Source organism: Ctenocephalides felis, unplaced genomic scaffold (assembly GCF_003426905.1).
Source record: "Ctenocephalides felis isolate EL2017-DRISC unplaced genomic scaffold, ASM342690v1 CF-g0.4_SCAFFOLD_01886, whole genome shotgun sequence".
Taxonomy (NCBI): domain Eukaryota; kingdom Metazoa; phylum Arthropoda; class Insecta; order Siphonaptera; family Pulicidae; genus Ctenocephalides; species Ctenocephalides felis.
The window spans coordinates 10,503,600-10,529,070 of NW_020538040.1; the positions used below are offsets into that span (position 1 = coordinate 10,503,600).

General features: G+C 29.7%; 1 protein-coding gene across 1 annotated transcript; it reads right to left on the reverse strand.

Moving 5' to 3' along the window:
• Positions 1–1,016: 1,016 nt before the first annotated feature.
• Positions 1,017–24,542, reverse strand: LOC113374617 (zinc finger protein swm). Its single transcript, XM_026614594.1, has 21 exons — positions 24,388–24,542; positions 19,601–19,719; positions 12,745–12,977; positions 12,520–12,641; positions 12,349–12,424; positions 12,087–12,175; positions 11,668–11,954; positions 10,739–10,858; positions 10,439–10,645; positions 10,021–10,319; positions 8,330–8,506; positions 8,123–8,254; positions 7,596–7,686; positions 7,283–7,518; positions 7,094–7,205; positions 5,269–5,552; positions 5,017–5,196; positions 4,680–4,723; positions 3,527–3,656; positions 1,670–1,885; positions 1,017–1,284 (listed from the first exon to the last, which is right to left on the reverse strand). Exons 1-21 carry the CDS (start codon positions 24,444–24,446, stop codon positions 1,195–1,197), a joined length of 3,303 nt encoding a protein of 1,100 aa, XP_026470379.1. The 5' UTR covers positions 24,447–24,542; the 3' UTR covers positions 1,017–1,194.
• Between the last annotated feature and the right edge of the window lie 929 nt (positions 24,543–25,471).

A 25,471-nucleotide genomic window follows, 5' to 3' on the forward strand; every position in this document is an offset into this window, starting at 1 on the left:
GATTATTGTGGCCAAACACCTATATCTTCAAAAATAATTTAAATTTTGTAATATCTTCTTACACACATATTCTTGAATAGTAAATATTTGAAAACATCAAAAAGAATAATTTTAATATATAATATAATAATTTTAATAATAAATTCTAGACCACAACACCCTCTATACAAACAGTTTGGTGCATAACATTAAAGAGTGCAGTAATAAAAAATGAAAACATAACTCGGTATGAAAATGATTAAACAAAAATGATAATAATAAATAATTCTTTATCCGCAGTAGACATACCTAATTTTCCTTGATATTTTTATTATTGAAATTTACTTATTTCTTAATAGAACACACACAAAGATTCTGCTTCCTTCTTCTTGTCTCAGCATCCAGCACATATAATTTTTCAAGGAAATATTGTTCGTTTTTGTATATTTTTGCGTAAAATAATTATGTTCTTTTTTGATCAAATTAATATTTATGGTGAGCTTTATGTTTTTTTTTTATTATCTATTAACTTCATCTTTTGATTGTTGCTTCAAGATATATTGCGTGCATTGTTTTTTTTTTTTTATACACGATCTTTTTAAGCTCACCGCAATTCTAATTTTTTATTTTAAATCTTTTCAAAAAATATTGTCTAATATTTTTTTTTCAACAATACAGTCTCCTTATAGCTAGATATTACAATCATAATAAACATTAATTTGTAAAACATTAATGCAAATTTTACATATACAAAAGAAAAGCACAAAAAAATACAAGGCGAAGAATTTACATGAATCACCATACAAGCGGTTAATAAGATAATATTAACGCAGATATATTCTTATAAATTAAATTTTAACTACCATAATATTGTACATATATGCCTTCAAAGCTAACTAAATCTACATTGACTATGTAATTTTACATATATATATATATATATTATTAAAAATAACTACAAAACAATTTTCAATGGACTATCAAAAAACATAGATCATCTATCCAAATATATATAAAATCTGTACATCAATTTTCCCTTCTAAAAATTTAGTTAAAAAAATTTGAAAAAAAAAAAAAATAAAGTGCACCGAATTTAGAAAATGCCACTAGGACATTTCTTGAATGCGCATCTATAACAAATGTATAAATAATTTTCTAGCAAAATTGACCACCGATAAATATTTGGTTTCTCATAGTTTTTTAAAATTCAAATTCCTAACGTCGCCATGACCTGTCTTCTGTTTCTTCATCATCTTCATCTTCTTCCTGCAGAAGAGACTCCTCAAAAGCGATGTATTTCATTTGCTAGAAAGATTGAAGGTATTTTTGAAAATAAATATACTTCCATAAAAGTAAGAGCAAAGCAAATAAAGTAACCACAAAAGATACAAATAATATTAAGAAAAAAAAATGCATTTCCATTTATAACACGGGTCCACAAAGAAAAAGTTGTCTGTGTTGGGTGTGCAACATATGTTTCCTAATAATTTCTGTTGTTTCTTAGCCCTTTTTACCTTAAAAGGCTGAAGTTTCAAAGAAATGAATTTTTATTGAGTGTTTTTTTTGGATCTTTAACCTAAACAACTTCTTTTTTGTGGGCCTGTGTAATTTGTTGACCGAGCTAGCTTATAACACAATTTGATTTGTAAAATTTATATTGAAAGACAAAAATTATTGGCTTTAATCTTACCTCATTGTCACTTTCAGCGCCTCCCTGTAGCTCCAGATCGTTACCAGCTAGGTCATTAAAAAAGCTGTCGTCTATGTCCAATGAAGGATCACCAATATCATCATTCGAGTCTGTTTTGTTATTTGAATTTAGACTAGTTCTCTTAATTTTTGTATGGTTAACAGAATCAGAAGACTTTGCTTTGTCAGGTTTGTTGTTCTCTGAAATCCATGTCATCTGAAATAGAAAACAAATCATTCTTATAACAAAAGAATAACCGATGAGTTTGGAATTTAAATTAAATTGATTATTTGTGCACAAATAAATTAAATCATCATGCATGAGTATAAAAAAATTAAAATATAAATGTTTAAAAGAAATCCAAAGTCATTTGCCAAGTTAGAGTTTATCTAGCTTTATATTGTAAATCCGCATCATAGGTAACTGATGGATGAAATTTATTAATACCAAATGCACTTATTGTTAGACAAATGGACATGGATGGATATTTGAATTCATATTTCGCGCGGTTTTATCTATTACCAATGCAAAATAAAGCTTCTCCAATATGTAGCTTTGTTTATTTTCTGTATTACGTTTTTTTACCATTTTGGTATTTCGTCAAGACAACATACGGTCTAAATATATGAGCTTATTTTCTAAAGTGTTTGCTTTTCTTTGGTAATTATTATTCTTAACTGCCTTAAGTTATATTAAACGCAAAAATAACAATTTTTTTTATATAACTTCACGTTTCAAAGGTTTCTGAACATGTTGGCTACCTGAGAAAAATATGGACGCATGTGGTGTGTATGTATGTATGAGTGGATATAATTTTTCGGCGACGTTTTCGGGAGCAAGGATCAACCGATTTGAAAGCCTCAAAAAACATTCGATACGTGTTGACGTGTTGATTAGTTTTTGGAAAAGGCAGGTCTATCTAAGATTTCGCAGATACGGGGCAAAAGACGGCAAAAATGGCAATTCAGTTTTTGAGAGAACGGAGCGTCCGATTTCAATGATTTAAAAAACATTTCACTTATATTAACGGAATAAAGAATTGGTGACAATTTTGTGAAGGCAGGTCCAACAGTTTCCGGGATTAAGAAACAAAAGTTTAAAAATATGCCGTCTATTGGCCAAAAATTATCTTTAGAGACATAAGCACATCAAATTATCAGATATTTTATAGAGATTCAAGTTAGGTGCCTTATGTAAACATTGCTTAAATTAAGATTTGGTATAGAATTTTTCTGTATATATAATAGGATGTCTTGGCAAAATCCAAAAACAGAATAAAACTAGTTGTGTATGGCATCGTGCCTAAAGACAAATTACTGGAACTTTCCATACCGTAACGAAATGTTCGAGGAATAATAAATGTTTTGAAATAGATTATTATAAATACTATAACATTGTCTAATATTTATAAGAATTATAAAAACTGATTTACAAAGTTAAAATTATTTATTTAAAGTATATAAGTGAGCTTTAAAATCAATAGAATTGAAATCATATTGAAATATCATCAATACTGATGAAATTCCGCGCAAATGAATTCAAATATCTATACATTTATCTAGTACATATAAAATAATTAACTATATTAAAAGGTTAAGGCAAAAAGCAAAGCACATTATTTTAAAACAAACAAGTGAAACAAATATGTAGTATGATATGAAAAAAAAACTATTGATTCCATACATTGTAAATTCATATTCAATTTTGATTATGCTAACCATGTATAAAAAATTTTGATATATCACATATATTGAGAGCTATACTATTAATTTCAAATGCACATATATATCGGACCTATATACAAATTACTTACATTGGGCATTAATCATTGCCCAATTTTCAAAATATTGTACTCACAGACAGCAGCTTTTCCCTGAAGTGTTGTCCTCTCACCATGGCATGTTCCGCCTGGACTCTAATCGCAAAACGTACACTCAGGGCAGGTGTGGTGGGTTCTAATAAATATTCAGGAGACCTCTCCAAATTTCTGCACATGCAATTAGAAAAATACGATACCGCTTGTAAAGCGCGAACGTGCAGATATACATAAAAAACGTGCATATACTTTGTTTTGCTATAACATGGCATTTTATGTTAAATGTTTAAATATTAAAAGATAACCAATTGTGAAATTCTAATGAACAGTAATCAATCAAAAATTAATATGTAATGGAATATATTTATATATTATGAACATTCATATTAATTAATATAAAATTTAATATTTTGTGAATTAAAATGTACAATGAACCAACCCCTGAGGTTTTATATTCATATATAATATATTATCATATTCATTAATATACAGTGGTATACAGCTGCCAAAGATGCAATTCCTTGCTTTGACATATGAGCAAAATTCGAGATACGAGCCATGAGAGAGTAAGAATTTTCTCAAAAATAATCATGACAAAATATAAAGAATTTCATCAGTTGTAACAATGATTTTTCTACCATAGAAGAATTTTCGATGTGTTATTATAGAAAGTTATTTTATAGTTAGTCATTTCAATTAAATATTAATAATAATTGTGTAGTAACGATTTACCCACGCGAATATATCGCGGATTACTTTCATGTCCAAAAAAAGGGCCGTGTCTCTTAAAATAAAGCGTAAAATTATTAAAAAATGAAAGGATGGCAATGACGGCAATGAACAGAAAGAGTTGATGAAAAGGGTATAACTCCAGTTGAGGGTCTTACTATCTGAACTCTAAAAGATTGTAGATAAAAACCATCTCAAAAAGTTGCAACAGTTTATTTTGCAACTTTGCTAGATGATATACGGCATGATCGGTTTGTCATTGTAATTAGCATTTAGAAATAAACCATAGAGAAATGAAGTAATTGCTGATTAATAAATTCTATAATATTCATTCACACAGTGTATTATGTTAAACAGCGACTACATATTGTTGCCCTAGTTGGTAAATTTATTTTTAGTATTCAAAAACCACATTTCAATGTATTTATATGGAAAAAATCGCGAGATACAAGCAATTCGACATACGAGCGTGGTTGCGGTACGAAATAAACTTGTATGTCAGGGAACCACTGTATATAATCATATTCATATTCATTAATACATTATATGAATCAAAGTGTAAAGATGACAAGAACAATGCCATGATAAAATATACTCGGCAAGCAACACATAATATGTATTTCAAACAACATTAACATTAGTAAAAAAACACAAAATCAATGTAGCAATTAAACACACACAAAATGTAGCCATGAGTAGCAAATAAAAATCATTTCAATAAATTAAATAATAATAGTTATTAAGACATATATGCATAAATTTCTTCATCTAAACAAGATTTTCAGAATTTTTCATAACAAACCTTAAGGTGTTCAACAACATGATCAGCTTCGTCCCTTTCAAATCCAGTAACCAAAAGCTTAGTTGGGCGCCTATCAACACTTGTTACATGATGTGGCATCCTTCCAAGTGGACCTTTTGCACCTCCTCTATAACCGCCACGTCCTCTGGGGAAGCTAGCCTTAAGATATGGCACTTGAGCCTAAAAAAATTACAATATAAGTAAAACTTAGTTAACTTGGGTAACTTTATATTATAGTAGAATTTAACTTACTCTAAGTTCAACGACTTTTCTCTGCAATGCCGAAATATCGGCACCCGATTGCTGTTTAGTGAAGATCTCTAACTCAGCATCCAATATTTCTTTCTGTGCCTGTTCCTTAGTTAATTTATTTGGTTTTACCCCAGGCTTAGCACTTAGATTTGCAGATGCAGCAGGATTCGTAGTATTAATAATCGAATCCCGTGCGGCTTTTATTTCTGTTTGCAGCTTCTCAATCGATTCTTGTACCGTTTTAATTGTAGTCATAAGCATATCTCTCTGAGATTGATTCTCAGCTGCAAAATAATGTAAATAAATAGGGGAAATACAAACTGGTATATAACAAAATAAACGTATATTTGAAAATATACTAGTTTTAGTGAGGTTTCTGTGACTGTATAATGTGATGAAAACCATAATTACAATCCTGTCAGATGTTGGAGTATTCAGTTTAAATGTGCCTTCAAAAGTTTATTTTGAGAGTGGTTTTCTCATGTTTTCTGGGGACTTATATTGTTATTTGAAATTATTTCTATTAAAATCAATAAATTTATGCCATTACTAAAGATTTCGATCAATTTTATTGCAATAATTCAAATGACATAGTACCATTTCACAATCACTACAGGGTAGTTTATTTGAACCAAAAAAAAGAAAATTGAAACCTTGTAAAAGATGACTTTCTAACTTCCCACAGGGTAAAATTGCAAAAAAATCGAAAATGAAAATTTTTATATATCTTTACGTTTCAAGGGTGTCTGATGTATGTGTGGTGTGTGTGCGGATACAAATTTTCGTCGACGATTTCGGGAACACGGTTCAACCAATTTCCATTATTCAAAAAACATCCGATTGCTGTTGATACGGAGACGTCGTGATTAGTTTTTGGCAAAGGCAGGTCTAGCCGTTTCAAAGATACGGGGCAAAAAGTGCCACAAACGGTAACTCAGTTTTTAAGAGAACGGAGCATACGATTTTGATAATTCAAAAAACATTTTACTTGATTGACAAGATAAACTGTTTAAATTTTCATGGAGGTCTAGCGGTTTCGGAGTTCTAGTGAAAAAAGTAAAAAAAAAAGCCATTTGGCGGTCAAAAATTATCATTAGACATATGTACATAAAATTATCAGATATTTTATACAGATTTTGGCAATAAGTATAAATATTGTTTACATTCCTATGGGTTCCGTACCAATGTTTATCCGTTAGACGGCGACGCGATGTTTACACGCTTCGATATTTCGTTTTTTTCGTATCATTTTTTTTTCAAAAAAAAGTAAATTTATTATTTTTCAAAAATCTAATTTTTTCAAAGTAATTTTTTTTACAAAAATGTTATCTTTTTAAAAAAATAATTTTTGGTATGGGAAGTTCCAGCAAATTGCCTTAAGGCACAATGCTATGCGCCCCACTAGTTGCTTTTAACTTTTACTCAAACTGCTCCTAAGGAAGGACCAAAGAATCCACAGTTTAAAATAAGACTTGCATTTATTGCAGGGACCTCTTTTTCCATTTGAATCCAGCAAAAGCTGGTCATAATGTATATTTTTCTCCTAAATAAGGGTCATGCTTTTTGTGTTGTTCCAAATGATTTATTTGTAAACTATTTCCTTTAAACTATTTCCTTAAAAATGAGCAGTATGTTCTTATCCTAAATGTTATTTTATCCAAACTATATGGACAAAATTTTTGAAACTAGTTGCATTTTTCCATTTCTTACTTCATTAGAAGTACCATCTTACTGGTAGTCAAAGAACCAAACATGAGTAAAAATGAGTACTTTTACCTATGATTGTAATTTGAATATAGATTACTAAATTAAAAATCCAATATACCTTTTTCTAATCTTTCTATTAACAGCCTTTGCTGTTTCAGTTGGCCTTGTAAAAGATCTTGCTTACGTTTTGATAGCCCCTTTGCTATTGCTAAAGCCTCTTTTCGACTTTCCTATTAAATTAAAAGAATTGTTAATTTAATTCCAAAAACTTTATATTCTAAAAATTACTGTATCATTTTCTGCATACCTCTTTCTTTTTCCTAAGAGCGTGCTGTGCAGCCAATGCTGCTTGGTTTTTTTGTATAGCCGAAATAGCTTGAGCCTTTGCATCCGTAGCAGGAGCTCCACCAGCTTCACCTCTATTGGCAGTAGGATGCGTAGTTGGAGGAAAAGCAGCACCACCACCAGTGGCTGTTGCCGCAGTATCTTTAACGGTTACAGCTGCAGCAAATGGCGAGTTGGGCTGGCCGACAGCACCACCACCTGAAATAATAGTTATTTCTATTTATTTTCAGTTCTATTTCGAAGTTAATTTTATTTCATTATAAATAAGAGATTACCTGTATTATCTTTAATCATCTGTCGATTATGTGTCATACCAGGCATGGGATGAAAAGCTTGAATTGGCGGCACAGTTTGCTCATTCTTCGTCTAAATAATAAATACATTTGTGATTAAAATCGTAATGAATTTATTAATTCAATATCAAAGAAATTTGATATCAAAACTATGTATAAAAACCAAATTTAACCCTTTCCGCTCAGCAACGATTCGGGCGTTATCTATCAGCAAGTCGGCGCCGCATTCTGACAAAACTAAAAATGAGCAACCTTATTACTATTTTACAAAGCTTGATATTACCATAATGTTTATATACTAATAAACATTATGGTATTATAAATATTCTTTGGGCCACGAGTTGCTCATTCTTGATCTATTCTATTCCACACTTCTATACAAAGTGAGTCATTTTGTATACAAACTGCCAAGTGCCTCACAGGAGGCAGCCGAGTGATAAGCCAGACTTACATTGTCTCCAAAAGGAGACAGCCGAGCACAAAGGGTTTACCAAAAAAACGTGACCAACCTCTGGATTATGCCAGAAGACTTTTATAAATCTATTATTTAGCACTGCTTCAGTGCTTCTATATGCAGCATTAGCTTCAGCATGGGTTGAAAACGTCACTATTGCTCCTTCTGGATCTCCTTCATAAGATATCTGACAAAAAATATTCAAAAAATCATTGTAGAGTTAGCACAAAAACCTATTAAATATCATATAATAACTACACACCTGAATATTAACTATTTTTCCAAATCTGGAAAAATGATTATTTAAGTGTTCAATTGTGTTTAGACCCCTGGGAACTTTCTTCAGTTCTAAAGCACTACTGGGCCTCATAGCACCGCGTGGAGGTCCTAAACGATTGAAGTCGAACTGCCCTTTCCTCTTTGGCAAGCTTTCAATCGACTGAAAATAAAAACTATTAAGTGACATTTTTCCTTAGGATAAGTTAATTGAACTTCCCGACATGTTCAAATAATCTACTCAATCAATAAGAAATCAATAGATTAATTCATGATTGATTTGTAAGTATGCCGAGTTGCTGTAGGGCGACATAATGTAAGAAACGACAACAGGTTATTTAATATTGTACGCCGAATACGTGCCTAATACATACACGCCGTATTTTCTAAAGTGCGGCTGATTGATTCAAATTTTCATTAATTTTTATAATTGAACCACTGTTTATAGGTCCGTAAAATATTAGTACGTTCTTTAAGACCATGATTCTTTGTCGCCAAAAAACGTTTCATAAAAAACGTCGAAAATTTTTTTTCAACAGTGAATTATGAAGACACGCCCGGCCGATCAGCACGATTATCAATCAATGTCTTTCGTTTGAATTTTTAAGATCGGATTGTGGGCTAAAACGTGGACGATAGGCTTTACACTTTTTTGCTAATTATAAAGAAACGGCCCGGCCGGTCGCCGCGTAAATTTAATCAAAGCAAGTCCTTATCAAGTTATACTGAATGGCTTAAACTTTTTGAAAACGGTCCAGCCGTTTTTGAGAAAATTCGATTTAAGGCAAAATATCTGTTCACACATACACACACACACTTTTTCCAAATTTGGTCTCATTCAATTCAGAATGGCTTTAAGGGGGTCTTCCTATGTGATGAGTTGAAAAAATCGAATTTTTTTTATTTATATTTCGGTAGATTACACCTTTAAAAATAACATATTAAAATTTCAAATCGATATATCAAATAATTTTTGAGTTACAGCCATTTAAAAAGTATACATATAGTATATAGACAACAATCATTTTATCTTTAAACGCGTTTTTCTCAAAACTGTGTTTTTCAAACTTTCCTCCATTGTATCTCAGAAACGGCTGGACCAAATTACTTGAAATTTACAGGGCGCACTCAATATATTTAAACGCATGGAATGAACTATTATCAATCGAAAATTTTCAAAACTTCGATTTTTATAGCAAAAAACAAAAAAAAAAACGCCTAATTTGCAACTTTTATTTCAAATGTCTATCAAGAATCCAATTTTTTTTATATTCATTTGATTATAGGTCATTCCGTGCTTTTAAGCCTACAAATTAAAACGCCGTTTTTTTTTTTTTCGGATAAGCCGATCAGCCGGAATCGTGGAGGAAGTGGGAGCTCTTTTTTTCGAGGCGGGGGTGTTCAGAGCGCTGTAACTCTAGTTTGACTGAATATTTTTAGCTGAAATTTTATATTTATACTGTCCAAATATGTGTTAATAAATGATAAAAAACTTGAAGCTCTAAATATTTACTGGTCGTACAAAAAAAATCCTAAAATATCCCTAAAAAACAGGCAGTCACATAGAAAGACCCCCTTAAACCTCGAGAAAACAAAATTAGCGAATAGGATTTTTTTTATAAAAACAAACTTCTTCTTCAGGAAGTTGAAAATAAACTTATTTTCAGTTCTATTTACCTCCGCCTCTATTGCTCGCTTTGGTCCCCTACTACCACCTACTTCACCTCCAGCCCTGCTGACGTCGTCAACTACAGGCACAGCTATTAGTTCTCTTGTTGGTGGTGGCGGTGGTCTCGGTCCTCCATAGGCAAATGGTGGAGCTGGACCTCCAAACATATGAGGTGGTGGGTGAGTAGCACCATGAGGTGGGTAGCGAGGGCCGCCTTGGCGAATGAAGGGAGCGGCGGGGGGTGGTGGAGGAGCGTTACGTGGTGGTTGTCCTGGATGCCACATTGCAGGGGCGTCAGGATTATATTCTGAAATAAAAAAGAAAACATTTCAAATATTGTCAAATAAAACTAATTATTTATAGTAGGTATTCAATTATACTTTAAAAAAATTGCATGCATAGTAATGTTTTTATATAATAACTAACCAGAGTGAGGTGGCGGTGCTATCCTTGGTAGAACTGGCTGTTGTGGAGGCGGCGGAGGAACAGTTCCAGGTACTGGTACGGACACATCTGTATTTGTACTAGGCGCAAATCCAGCTAATACTCCTGGCAGGTTAACATCCTGGAGTATCACAGGATCAACTCCGTGATCATATGGACACAAGTCTCCCTTCATACAGTAGCCTTTCTCTAACAGATTCGGAATTAATTGCAACCTTCGTATGTTTGTTTTAAAATTGAAACAACTGATATCATTATGAAAAACAAATGTTTAATACTAACCGTCATAGTCTCTACACCGTTGACTCAACGATTTTAATGGAACTACTGACTGAATTGATTGAGCAGTGCTACCTAAACGCAAGTCTGGTTCACCATGATTAGAATCCTGAGTAGGAGTTGCTGAAATGCAAACAAATGTCAACTAAGTAACTATTTAATACAAAATTTCATCTTACTTATGAACAACTGAGTAAAATTATATAGAGATAACTAAATTACTGAGTAAATCATCTTATAAAGGCATCAAAATACAATGGTACCTCAACGTGCCACACTTTTGAATATTAAAAATAAATTTACTATTTTTTAGTTTAACCCTGTCGACTCGGATTCATATTCATATGAATCTCGGAATTCGCGAGTGGAAAATGTTAATTATTGTTTTTTCCTATCATTGATGATATTACAGTAATGAGTTGACATCATACATCCTCCCAATTCTTGTATTTAAAAAAAAAAAATTAAGTTTCAATTCCAGAGACATGACCCCTTTTTTTTAGACCCGTAGTTATAAAAATAAATAAAGCAATAATATTCTGTAAATGTACAAAAATTAAAAAAGAACTAGCACATACAACTGTACACTATTAATTCGTAGTTAAAATTTCAAATATTGAAATAATGCTCAATATATTCACGTGGGTAAATTATTACTACACAACTAACAAACTGAAATTAATAACTATAAATATAAGAAATAATTTAGTATCTTAAAACAGCCAAATTATTTCTATGATAGGATAATCATTGTTAGAAATGACAAAATTTTTCATATTTTCATTTTGGCATTAACATTTTTCTAGAAAACACTTACTTACTCAAGTGACTATCCCAAATTTAGAAGTTGTTCGAAACAAGAAATCAACACTTATACATTGGTACGCCGACTTACGAGCGAACTGATATGTTTTTTCTTTAATACAACTAACCTGGCCCAGAAAGCAAATCTCTATCCGTAGTCCTACTTCGACTCCTACTTCTTGTTCGCGATCTTGAATTTCTGTCATCTCTAGGTTTTGAATGCCTCGATCTCAGCGGAGGTGACGGACTTCTATTTCTATATCTGTTACCAGACCTGGACCTGTTATTCCCTGATAAACGACCTCCTCGTGGGGGAGGACTGGGTCGATATCTACGTGAGGGGGGTGCGTGCCCTGTTGCCCCGATTGTTGGAGGAGATTTGTTTCTCCATTGACGGGATTTGTCGCGTTCTCTTCTGGGAAAAAGGATGCATTACTTTATAATATATAAGAGAAATTTAAATACTCAAAATAACCACTAATTTTTGTGATTAATATTTCACACATCTTCATTATATGAATTGCATATTTTGAACAAATGTAAATACCTGTCACGTGATCTGGATCTCCTTGATCTTTCCCAAGATCGAGATCTCGACCTTGTTCTAGATCTGTGTCTTCTACGGTCGTCTCGTTCCTAAAATAAAAAAATGTTAATTATATTTATATTTGGCTTGCACCGAATATTCGGTATACGGTCTTTCGAACATGCCGAACATTCGGTATTCGGCATTTTGCCGAATATACTATTCGTTGCAAGTCTAATAAAAATATATATATAATTTAAATCATAAAACGTATTAATTTTACCGTTTCATTTTTCCGGGAATCCCGTTCTTTCTTTATTGAACCATTTATATAATCTGTATTTAATGAGACTGCGTCCCTGTAAAAGAATCACTCGTAAGTACAGGTATCACTCTAACTACATTACTATTATAGTAATAAAATTTGAATTTAAAAAAAAATCACATAACTTACTTTTCTTTAGATGTTTCCCTTTCTTTCTTAATTACAATAGTATTTATTGAATGCTGTAAAATATCTTTACGTATTGAGGGGGATATTTTATTTACATTTTTTTGTTCGGTAACCTTAGCGAGCTGAAACATAGAAAATTTGATGATCAACTGTGCAAGATTTCTCAATAAATTAATTTATCTTATTTGAAATGTACAGATTTTTGTTTATTAATCCGTTCATTACCTGATTGGAAGCTTTATCCTGATTCGTAGGCGTGGGTGACGCTGGACTAGTCTCTCGAGGTGGCGTGGCCGCTTCTATTGTTGACGCGACTGGTGATGGAACTGAAGAACCCGAGCTAGAAATCTTTATAGGCGACAATTTTTCCTCTTTTATCGTCACCACATCAGGTGAAGGCAACCGAAAGTCTTGTGTCTCGAGTGTTCTCATTAACTTTTCCACGAATGGCTTTGTACCTGTGTAAAAGAAATAAAATGTAGAGCTGATTTGTAAATAAAATTAAAGATTTTGAGATTAAAAATTGTTTTGGCAATATTCTCCAAAAAGTATCAGGTTGGCTTCTAAGCAAGTGTGGATTTTTGTTAGAAAATCAAAAACATTTTAATTACTGACTTTTTTTTGTCAACTTTCAAACAGAATCGTTAAACCACTCTCATAAAACTTCTGATTTTCATTAGCAAAAAACTGCATCAGGTACAATTTGACACCACTATAATGATTGAATTGATCGCAAATGAAGGAATTTTGTAAAGATACAAAAAGTAATCAGAACGTATTATATGGTGGATGTTGCAAAACATCCCACAACCAAGCTCTAATAATTTTTTCCGAATGGCCAAAGATTTGTGGTATCGATAATGAAATGAAAAAAAAAACAATCAGAATTGATCGTTCGGTTAATAACAGACAATACCCCTACTACTACTAATAACTATCAGAAACGATACCTTTGTAATCAACTTCAAATGAAAGACGCATAACTGTTTGAGCTTAAGATGTCTTTTTACAAAAGCAGATATTAACAACCAAGAGATCAAAAATTTTCGATTTTCCTGTTTCAATAAACTGTTTGGTAGAATTATGTTACTTTCAAGTCACATCGGCCTATAATGTTAGCACTTCTGTGTATAAAAATGTCATTGCAGGTTAAAAGCCTAGCAAAGCTCATAAATATTGAAATTGGTTGTCTTGACAACGTTATAGGGTTTAGATTTATGCGTCATCTAACAAAAAAAAACAACTAGTGGAGTGTATGGCATCGTGCCTTAAGGCAAATTGCTGGAACTTCCCGTACCGTAACGAAATGTTCGAGAAATACTGAATGTTTTCAAATTTCGATTATTATTAATATTGTAACATTGTCTCATATTTATAGGAATTATATAAACTGAATTGCAAAGTTGAAATTATTTGTTTAAAGTATACTAGAACTATAGTCAGAATTAAAAATAAAATCTGAATTATTTTCGATATACAAAAAAAAATTTTTTTTGAAAAAAAAAAGAAAGTTGAAACAATTTTTTTTTTTCTAAAATCAATTATTTTGTTAAGACAAGCAGGAAGTTTTTTGAATCATTTAAATCGGACGCTTAGTTCTCTCAAAAACGGCCATTTTTTACACATTTAGCTCCGAATCTTCAAAATGGGGCCTGCCTTTGCCAAAAACCAATATACACTTCTTCCAATCATTACTTTACTCCAATCTTTACGTTTTTTAGATCATTCAAATCGGATTCACCGTTCTCTCAAAAACTCGATTTCTATTTTCTGCACTTTTTGCTCTTTATCTCCGTAACTGCTGGACCTGCCTTTGCCAAAAACTAATCAGCTCATCTCTCTATCAATAGGAATCGAATATTTTTTAAACCATTCAAATCGGTTGATCCGTGCGCCCGAAAACGTGACTGGAAATTTGTATCCATACATACATACATACACACACACATCCATTTTTTCTGAGGTATGCCAAAATGTTCAGAAACCTTCAAAACGTCGAGAAATGTAAAAATTTTCAATTTCTATTTTCAGCCCATTACAATAACTTACCCTACGGGAAGTTAATATTTGGTAAAACGTTGAAAAATTTGCAATGTGATCTGAAAGTTACGTAGGGTCAGGTCATATAATTTTATATATTATAATCCTGTTTGAAAGATATCAGTTGGAAATCGCACTGACTAGTTTTTGGTGAAAGTGAAAACCTATAATTTACCTATCGAGAAGCTTATGAAACTTGCCTTAAAGCAAAATGCCACTTACAACTAGAATCAAAATTATTTATAACAATATGCTTATGTGAAAGCATAGTTTTGATATGACAAGTACTGACAATTAATAGATGGAATATATAACAAGTATGCAAAAATCTCAAAACATGTCGATGCCAGCAATGTATGTTGTCATCAAAATTATTCATCTCACTCATCGTCAATTATCGACGCATTTCATTGACACATTTTATGGGCAAAACTGAACAAGTATATGCTTGTGGCATTTCAGAAATATTCGAAATGACAACGAAACCATCTGTATTTGTCATAGAAATTTTATAACGTGAGTAATATATTGGAACATTTAGACTTTTGTCTAACCAGGTTATTATTAAAGACACAAGGCGACGAAGCCTAAAAATAAAGCACCCCCTCGATGAATTCAGTCATTGACAACATATGTTCATACAATTACATATTTTAATTACAATTGTTTTTTGTTTTAATTTGATATTTATTATATTTGCATATATTATTCAGAATTTATTATTGTAACTTAAATTAGTTTATAAAAATTGATAAAGGCCTACTACTAGCGTGCAACCTTTCAAAAGTACAATTTGATAATTAACATATATCTGTAATATAAAATAGCTGTTCTTTGTAGACTAGATATTACTATCTAGTTTTAACCCTTTCGAGTGTTTTCGCAAGAGTGACACTGCTATACGGAAAAACAAGCCGCCCAATCTGTTCACATACACACACACACACCCACACACGCACATACTTCTTTCAAATTTAGTCTCAGTCGATTCAGAATGGCTTGAAACGTCGAGAAAACATAACATGGGATTTTTTTTATGAAAACATGAACTTCTCCTTCGGGAAGTTATAAATTACACCTCTAAAGATCTTGAAATTATAATAAAAAATTAGAATTCTCATTTATGAGATAATGAGTTTAAAATTTAAATTTTTAACTGATCTTTTTTTTTATAAAATATTAAGGTGGCCAAAAGTAGTTTCGAATCCAAAAATTATATAAGAAAAATCAGGATTATAGACCTGTAGGAAGTGTTTAGTTATAAAAGTTTGGAAAAGTAGGATGTGTGTTAGAAAAATGGTACTCGTAACAATCAGGCTTATTTTATCAGGCTCAAAACAAGTAATTTCCACCAAAGAAATTGTTTTCCAAAAAACACGATCCAAAATCCAAATTTGCATTCATATACATATATCTCATTCACGAAGATTAAAAAAATTGCCGTAAGATAAAAAATAAAATGCTAAAAAAAGAAGATCTCATTGGAGATAAACTCTTTAAAAGCATAAAGACCAGCACTTTGTTTCAAAAAATAATGTATATTTTGATTGACAATACCAAAAAAAAAATTAAAAAATATACACATCATTGAAATTAAAATGTGTCCAAATAAATTAATACAAGAAATTAATACAAGAAAGAATGCCTCAAAAAATTATCCAAATTGGTTTATCCTTAAAAATGTCGACATCAGCAGTGTAATCCATGAAATACAAACTCATTCAGTCAAGTACAAAAGCAGCCTCGAAGATCACTCAAACCAGAAAACCCCGAACATCACCAGGACCAGATTTAGAAGAAAGTTCTTTATACATTAATCTCTCTCAATTCCGAAATCACAGACAATAGTCAGAAGAATTTGTATTTTTAAAACCTATTTCTATTCCTTTTTGAGGAATAACTCAAAAGCATGAAATTAAGGAATTGGATTATCTGCCAAAAACCAAACTTTTCTGAGAAATTAAAATAACATCATACAAATGTTCAATACATACTTGCTAGGACAAGAAAAATCTGCCGAAAATTGATAAACAGCCAATTAAACATTTCCGATAACACACTGCCGGAATAAAATGCTAAACAAATAATATACACATTTCAATTAGTAGTTAAAATAATAAACTATTTATAAATACTACGATTAATACTGTTTAATGTTTTTGATCAAGCATAAATGGAATGTCTAAACAATTTCCGACAACACTGTCGGGATAAAATGCTTAACAATTAATGTATAAAATGTTTTTCAATTAGCAATTAGAACAAAGAATTCTATATTTATAAATATTACAATTATTAATGTTTAATATTTTTGATCCCGATAAATGGAATGTCAATCTTAATAATTTCCGACAACACCACTGGTGGAATAAAATGCTAAACAATTTATATACAAAATCAATTAGCAGTTGAAATAATAAACTCTATATTTATAAATACTACGATTAATGTAGTTTAATGTTTTTGATCAGGCATAACTGGAATTTCTGAACTAAAAATATTTGCATTCCAGAATTAAAAACATAAAATTAATAATAGAAAATTCATCTGCGTCTGTACAATAACAATTAATATCATGCGAAGAATTATGTTATTGTTAGTTTATATTTCTAGGTATTCTTGCAAAATACATTTGGAAATTCTATTTTTAAACTCTTAAGAGATTTTTATGTTAAATTTTTATCCTAATAATAGCAAAATGATGATCATAACTTTATAAAAATTAGAAAAAAAAACGCTACATTGAATATGGATTGAATTAACTTTTGGAACTTCCAAAAATTACTAGACTTTGTTTTTTTTTCAAAGCATGGTAGAAACTAGGGAATGCAATACCGATAAAAAGTGTCCATACCGGTATTTCGGTATTTCCGTTTCAAAAACCGGTAAAATACCGGTATTAATATTTTGAAAAATGTGAACAAAATTGGAAGTTTGACCAAGAAAAATAATAACATACTATAATTGCTGAGTATTTTTCATTTAGAAGAACATAATGGTTCTCTACTATTTTTAAAATGCCACACTTTTGTCAAAAAATAATATTTATAATCGTTTAGTCTTTTTTAATTTCCCGTGGGGTACTTATAGTAATGGGACGAAAATCGAAAATGAAAATTTTTGCATATCTTCACGTTTTGAAGGTTTCTGAACATTTTGGCATACCTCAGAAAAAATGGATGTGTGTGTGAAAATGAAATTTTTTATAAATATTTACGTGTGAAAATGAAATTTTTTATTTATATTTACGTTTTAAAGGTTTCTGAACATTTTGGCATTCTTTAGAAAAAATTGATGTATGTGTATGTTTGTGTGTGTGTATGTGTGTGTGTAATTTTCGTTGACGATTTCGGGAACACTGATCAACCGATTTGAATAATTCAAAAACATTCGATTCGTATTGATAAGGAGACGTGCTGATTAGTTTTTGGCAAAGGCAGTTCTAGCCGTTCCGAAGATATGGAGCAAAAAGTGCCAAAAACGGTAACTCAGTTTTTGAGAGAGCGGAGTCGTCGATTTTAATAATTCAAAAAACATTTTACTTGTATTGACAAGATGAAGAACTGATTAAATTTTTGGGAAGGCAGGTCTAGTAAAAAAAAAAGTAAAAAAAAATCCACTTCGCGGTCAAAAATGATCATTAGACATACGCACATCAAATTGAGATTTTAATAATGTGTATCAATTTTGTTTACATTTCTATGGGTTCCGTAACATCGTTTGTCCATTAGACGGCGACGCGGCGCTTACGCGCTTTGATATTGCTTCTCTATGCAGCTAAAGCAGTGCGATATTTCAAAATAAAAAAAAATCTTCACTTTTTTTCAAAAAATTGAAATTTCTCAAAAATCTAATTTTTCAAAAATTAAAAAAAAATTAATCTCTTCTAAAAAAAATAATGTTTGGTACGGGAAGTTCCAGCAATTTGTCTTAAGGTACGATGCCATGCTCCACGAGTTTTATTATACATATCTCAAAAACAGGGATTGCCGGCATTAAAATAAAATTTAAACCATGTCCTTCTATCATAAAAAGCTAAAGCAAAGAATAAGATTTTCATTACTACTTCATTACTACTTCATTTATGATAATTTCATTCATTCATATTTTCTATATATTTTACTATTGTTGATAAAAGTACGTTCAACGTATTGTAGTATTCAACTAATAACATGGTGTAGTGAAAGATAACTGAACGTGTTATGAATAAAAATTCTTTTTATATCAGTATAATTATCATATCTGTATGTGCATGTGATGTGTTTATAAATATATTAATTGTTAAATAGATCACAAAATGAACTATTATGAATAATTTGTAAAATATTTATGTACTGTGAACTCTTACTCCAGATAATTTATCTCAATGAGATACGTTTACTAATGAGTATTTATAAACATATATTATCCATACATATTAGGTTAGTCCTTAATATGGATATTTTCGAATTTCCTTGCTCCCAGGGCCTCAAATGATTCAAAACTGTTAAAGAAAAAATCTCTGAAATTTTAGCTCTTAATATTAACTTTAAGATAGTACTCACTCCAACTAAAGTTTCGTGGTTCCTCTTCCTAAGTAAATACTGTTTATAAACTATATAAAGTTTTTGTTGTAATTTTTTTATTTATGATCAAAATAAGAAAATACAATCTAAAAATTTTGATTCACTTGCCGCTAAGTTGTAAAATTCTAAAGAACAAATGGAATTTCACCCATGTTATTTCCATAAGAAACTTTGTTAATAAAAAAAATTGTAAAACTTTCAGAGAATTTTTTTTTAATAATTTGGAAACATTTGAGCCCGCGGGGAGCAAACAAATTCGAAAAATACAATATATAGACCTGCCCTAAGGCAGTACTATCCCCTGTTTTTTTAATTTATTTATTAATTTATTCTTATTGAAATAAAACTGAGCATGCATTCAATATATTTATTCATTCATTTCCAAATTGCTACACAGTAAAAATACAGACCATTATTTTATACTGTACAAATAGTTCTACAGAGGATTCTACTGAACAATAAATTATTTTCTTTACCTGTTTGTAAAAATACATCTAGCTGATCAAGCATTGATTCCCTAAGTTCACTCTCAGTACGATCCTTTTTACAAAGAGCGTATACATATTTGGCAAGAGCACTGGGATCAGCATCACAACTGGAAAAAAAAATTAACAATAATTAACAAAATTTGGAACAATCATGTCATGATTTTTTTTTCAATTTCAACAAAGATATATTTCAATATATAAAATTCGTAATTAAATTACATTTTATATAATGAGTTTATTGCCGAAGGGTATCATACTATAATGCAGTCTTTCACAAAGTGGGGGATTGTAATTTCCAGGGGGGCGATAAGAGGCCCCTAACTAATTTTTTTTACATGCAAGGTTACATCAACTAATATAGCTCACTATAACTATATTAGTAAAATTAAAAAAAAAAAAGTTTTTTTAGAGTCTATATAGATATAACAAATTTGGTAGGGGGGCGCGGTACAAAAATTTTGATCATCAAAGAGGGCATTGGAAGATGTAAGTTTGAGAAACGCTGCTATAATGTTATGAGAGCTATGGTAAATATTATAATATATTCTGTAATAGCATTTATTTAAACATTATTAATTGAGACCTCATTTCAAAGGCAAATCTTTCAAGAAATATATAAAATATTAAAATTTAACACATTTAACAAAATTTTTATCTCATTTGATTTTAGTATAAAAATTCTATTTAAAATCAATGATTATAATAAATATTAAGAGCATTCAAATTAAAAAAGCATTCAATTAAGTTAAGTTTAGTATCTAAAGATATTTCAATTCACAAAAAAAGTATCATTTGAATATAGAACAAGTAAAGTTTCTTACGATTATCTGAGCAGAAAATAATTTTAGAATATAACTATTAAGAGAAAAAAAAATAGAATACAGCTATTTAAGAGTAAACAATTATTGGAATAAAGCTAATTAAGGTGAAAAAATTATTGGAATGAAGCTATTTAAAGAAAAAAAATATTGGTACGAAGCTATTTAACGAGGGAAATTATAAGAATATTTATTTATTTATTCATAAGCAAGCCGTAATCAATAATAATAGATATTATTTCAGGCTCTTGTCAAGATTATTTGTTTTATTGATTATTAGATTATTGCTGTTTGAAGGAAAAAAATATTGGTATAAAGTTATTTTAAAAGAGAGGATTTTAATATGAATTATTTAAGGGGAAAACAATGGTTGCAATAAAGCTATTTAAGGAAAAAATTTATTAGACTATAGATATTTAGGTAGAAAAAATTGGAATTAAACAATTTAAATTAAAGAAATTTTTGGTATCAAGCTATTGAAAAGGTGAAATTATAGGAATATTGCTGTTGAAGAAAAAAATATTGGTATAAAGTTATTTTAAAGAAGAAGATTTTCGTATGAGTTATTGAAGGGGAAAACAATGGTTGCAATTAAGTTATTAAAGGGGAAAATGTATTAGACTATAGAGCTATTTAGGTAGAAAAAATTGGAATGAAACAATTTAAATGAAAGAAATATTGGTATAAAGCTGTTGAAAAGGTAAAATTATAGGAATATGGCGGTTTGAAAAAAAAACGGTTGGTATAAAGCTATTTAAAGGGAAGAATGTGAGTATAAAGCTATTTAAAGAAAAACAATGGTTAAAATAAAGCTCTTTAAGAGGAAAATGTATTGAACTATAGCTATTTAAGAAGAAAAAAATGGAATGAAGCTATTTAAAGCAAAGACATTTTTGTATAAAGCTATTTAAGGGCGAAAATTATAGGAATAATGCCGTTTGAAGAAAAAACAGTTGGTATAAAGTTATTTAGAGGAAAGGATTTAATGAAAAATTGTTAACAGCTAATCAAGGGAAAAATGTATTGGACTTTACATTTGAATGAAGCTACTTAACGGGTAGTAATATCGGTATAAAGCTTTTTAAAAAGAAGGATTTTAGTATAAAGCTGTTTAAGGAAAAAATGATTAAAATAAACTATTTAAGGGCAAAAATGTATTAGACTTTACATTGGAATGAGGCTATTTAAAGGAAAGAAATATCGGTATAAAACTATTCAAATAGGGAATATCAGTATTAAGCTATTGAAGGGGGAAAATTGTTGAAATGCAGCTATTTAAAGGGTAAAATTGAACTAAAACTATTTAAGAAGAAAAAATTATTTGATTGAAGCTTTTCAGGGGAAAGAAATAGTGATATAAAGCTTAAGAGGCATAATTATAGGTACATGACTATTTAAGAAAAACAATATTTATCGGTATATAGCTATTTAAAAAACGTGACATTAGTATAAAGCTTTTCAAGAACAAAAAAGTTGAAATAAAGCTATTTGAGAGATTGCTGGACTGAAGCTATTTAAAAAAAAAATTATTTGAATAAAGCTTTTCAAAGGAAATAAATACAGGTATGTGACTATTTGAGGAAAAAAAATTGGTATATATATTTAAAAAAATAACTATTTAAAAAAAGGAGACATTAGTACAAAGCTATTCAAGGAGAAAAATGTTAAAATAAAGCTATTTAAGGCGGGAAAATTAGTAGGCCAAAGCTATTTAAGGGCTATTTTAAGCTATTTTTAAAATTATTGAAATAGGGCTATATGAGTAAACAGATATTGGTATAGTACTAGTTAAAAAGAAGACATTAGTATAAAGCTATTTAAGAGAAAAAACATTGAAATAAAGCTATATAAGGCGAGGAAAAGTATTAGACCAAAGCTATTTCAGGAGAAAAAATATTGGTATGAAACTGTTTAAAGTAAAAAAAATATTGATATAAAGCTATTTAGAAAAAAATATAGGAACATGGCTATTTGAAGAAACAAATATTGGTGTAGTGCTATTTAAAAAGAGAGGGAGATTAGAATAAAGCCATTTAAGAAGAAAATATTGCTGAAATAAAGCTATTTAGGATAAAAAGCTATTGAATTAAACCTATTTAAAGAGATAATAATGTGGAATGAAGCTTTTCAAAGAAAAGAAATAGTCATATGAAACTATTTAAGGGGAAAAATGATAAGAATAGGGCTATTTGAAGAAAAAATATTGGTATAAAGCTAATTAAAGGGAGGGACATTAGTATAAAGCTATTTAAAGAGGAAAAATGGTAGTATAAAGCCATTTGAGGAGGAGTTTAGGACAAAAAGATATTGAACTAAAGCTATTTAAGAAGATAAAATGATTAAAATGAAGCAATTCAAAGCGAAGAAATATTGATATGAAGCTATTTAAAAAAAAATAATGATAATAATGGGGCTATTTGAAGAAAAGATTATTTGTATAGTTATCTAAGGAGGAAATACTACTGAAAAACTATTTAAAATAAAAAGTTATTGGACTAAAACTATTTAAAGATAAAATGTTATTGAACTAAACCTATAAGGAGATAGAATTAATGGAATGAAGCTATTCAAAGGTTAGAAATATTGATACAGAGCTATTTAAGAGGAAAAATTATAAGAATAGGGCTATTTGAAGAAAAAATTATTGGTATAAAGGTATTCAGAGGGGAAACATTAGTATAAAGGTATTTGAGGGGAAAAAATGTTGAAATAAAACTATGTAAGAGGAAAAATTTGTTGGACTAACGCTATTTAAGAAGATATAATTATTGGAATGAATCTATTCAGAGGGAAAAAATATTGATATAAAGCTATTTAATGAAAAAAAGGCTGAAGAAAAAAACTATTGGTATAAAGCTATTTCAGGGAAAAAATTGTTAAAATGAAGCTATTCAAAGGCAAGAAATATTGATATAGGGATATTTGAGAGAAAAAAATTATAAGAATAGGGCTATATTTGAAGAAAAAATTATTATTATAAAGCTATTTAAAGAGAGGATATTAGTATAAATCTATTTCGGTGGTAAAACTGTTCAAATATAGCTGTTTATGAGTAAAAATTTGGTAGACTAAAGCTATTTAAAGAGAAAAAATTATTGGAATAAAGCTATTCAGAGGAAAGAAATATTGATATGAAGCTATTTAATGAAAAAAGGGCTGTTTGGAGAGAGAGGAAAATGGGTATAAAGCTATTTAAAGAAGGGATGTTAGCATATTTCAGGCGCGAAATTGTTGAAATAAAGCTGTTTATGGGGTAAAATTTGTTAGACTAATGCTATTTAAAAAAAAATATATATTGGAATAAAGCTATTCAAAGGTAACAAATATTGATATAAAGCTATTTAAGAGGAAAAATTATAAGAATAGGGCTATTTGAAAAAAAAAATATTGGTATAAAGGTATTCAAAGGTTATGAAAATATATATTTTAGAAACAATTTTCAACTTTATAAGAATGTTATCTATAATTTCATTTGCAACAATGATTTTTTCAATTGGTTATTTTCTACTAGCAGACCTTATTTTAATCTTGAAATATATATTATAAAATTTATATTATTGAACGATTACGAAGTACTTTAGCATATTAGTTAATTAAATTTTCAAGGATCTCCCAGATATCAAAAACACTCCGCGTAGGCGGTAAAAATATTTATAGAAGTTATTCTAGAAAATTCTACATACAAACTAAGATACATTTTTATAATTTAAACAAGCTTCGGTGGTTCTGATGTAGATTTTTAAGAGATTTCTATAAGAACGTCAAAAAGACTATAAGGCTATTTATTGCATAACAAAAATATAAACAATATGGTGTAACATTACGGCGTATCATATGCAGCGTAGAAAAGTATAGATAACAAATCCAAATTTATATTATCAATTGTTCGTACGAAATGGAGAAAATAATTTAATTGTACCACACGTGACGGATTATAGAAAAAAATGGCCTACTTACAGAGGTTCTAGAATGGCAGTGAGCCAAGTTTTGAAAGCATCTGGATCATTTATGATCATTATCGAACTTTTATTCTCACAATCGTTTATTAAAACACTATATACAATTCTTATAAATACTTTAATGAACGTCAACTCAAATACAACAAAGGTGCACAGGGTAAAATTATTAAATTGTTATCACTTTTGTTGAGTCAATTGCACTTGATATACAGACATGGACATTTACCCACCATATTGAAAAATAGACAAACACGAACTTTGAACGAAAGCGAATGATGTTTAACGAGTTGACAACTCTAGGACGTCGCTCGTTCTTTTACCAAAGATAACAAAAAGATATAACAGAGATATGATATGGCAGACATTGTTGCAGTTGAGAAATGAAGTTAGCGATAAATTAAAAATTAATTGATATTATAATAGATAAAAGAAGAGTAGGATATTATATTATTATTATTACATTTATTTTTTTTTATATTTTATATTTTTATATTTTATATTTATTATAAGAGTGGATATTATATTATTATTATTATATTTATTTATTATTGATATTTATTATTCTTTCTACATAATTGTTTATTATTTTTTTTTATTATTATTATTAGATATAATAAAAATGTTAATTGTACTCTGCAATAATTTTATACACTGTTGTCCATGACATATTACTTTGTATATTATCTTTATTATTATTTTCTAAAGTACCAATTATCTGCCTCGTTGTTTCTAAATTTTTTTCACTAATGACACAAAATCATTTCTTTTTATCAACAATCAGATCATGTTATCTATATATATTTGATCAATATAAATTAATAACGTAACACGACTTAAAATTACATTTTGGTTTTTCTAAATTTTTGCATTTATTTTTATATTACAAATACACTTTTATTGCATATTTTCTTCTAGATTTATCAACTCTTTATATGTGTCGATGTGTCTAAGTAGGCTTGCAATAATTAGTATATTCGGCAAAATGCCAAATATCGAATATTCGCCATGCTCCAAAGACCAAATACCGAATATTCGGCAACTATTCGGCAAGTTTTTGGCGTCTAAGCTCGTTTATATTAATG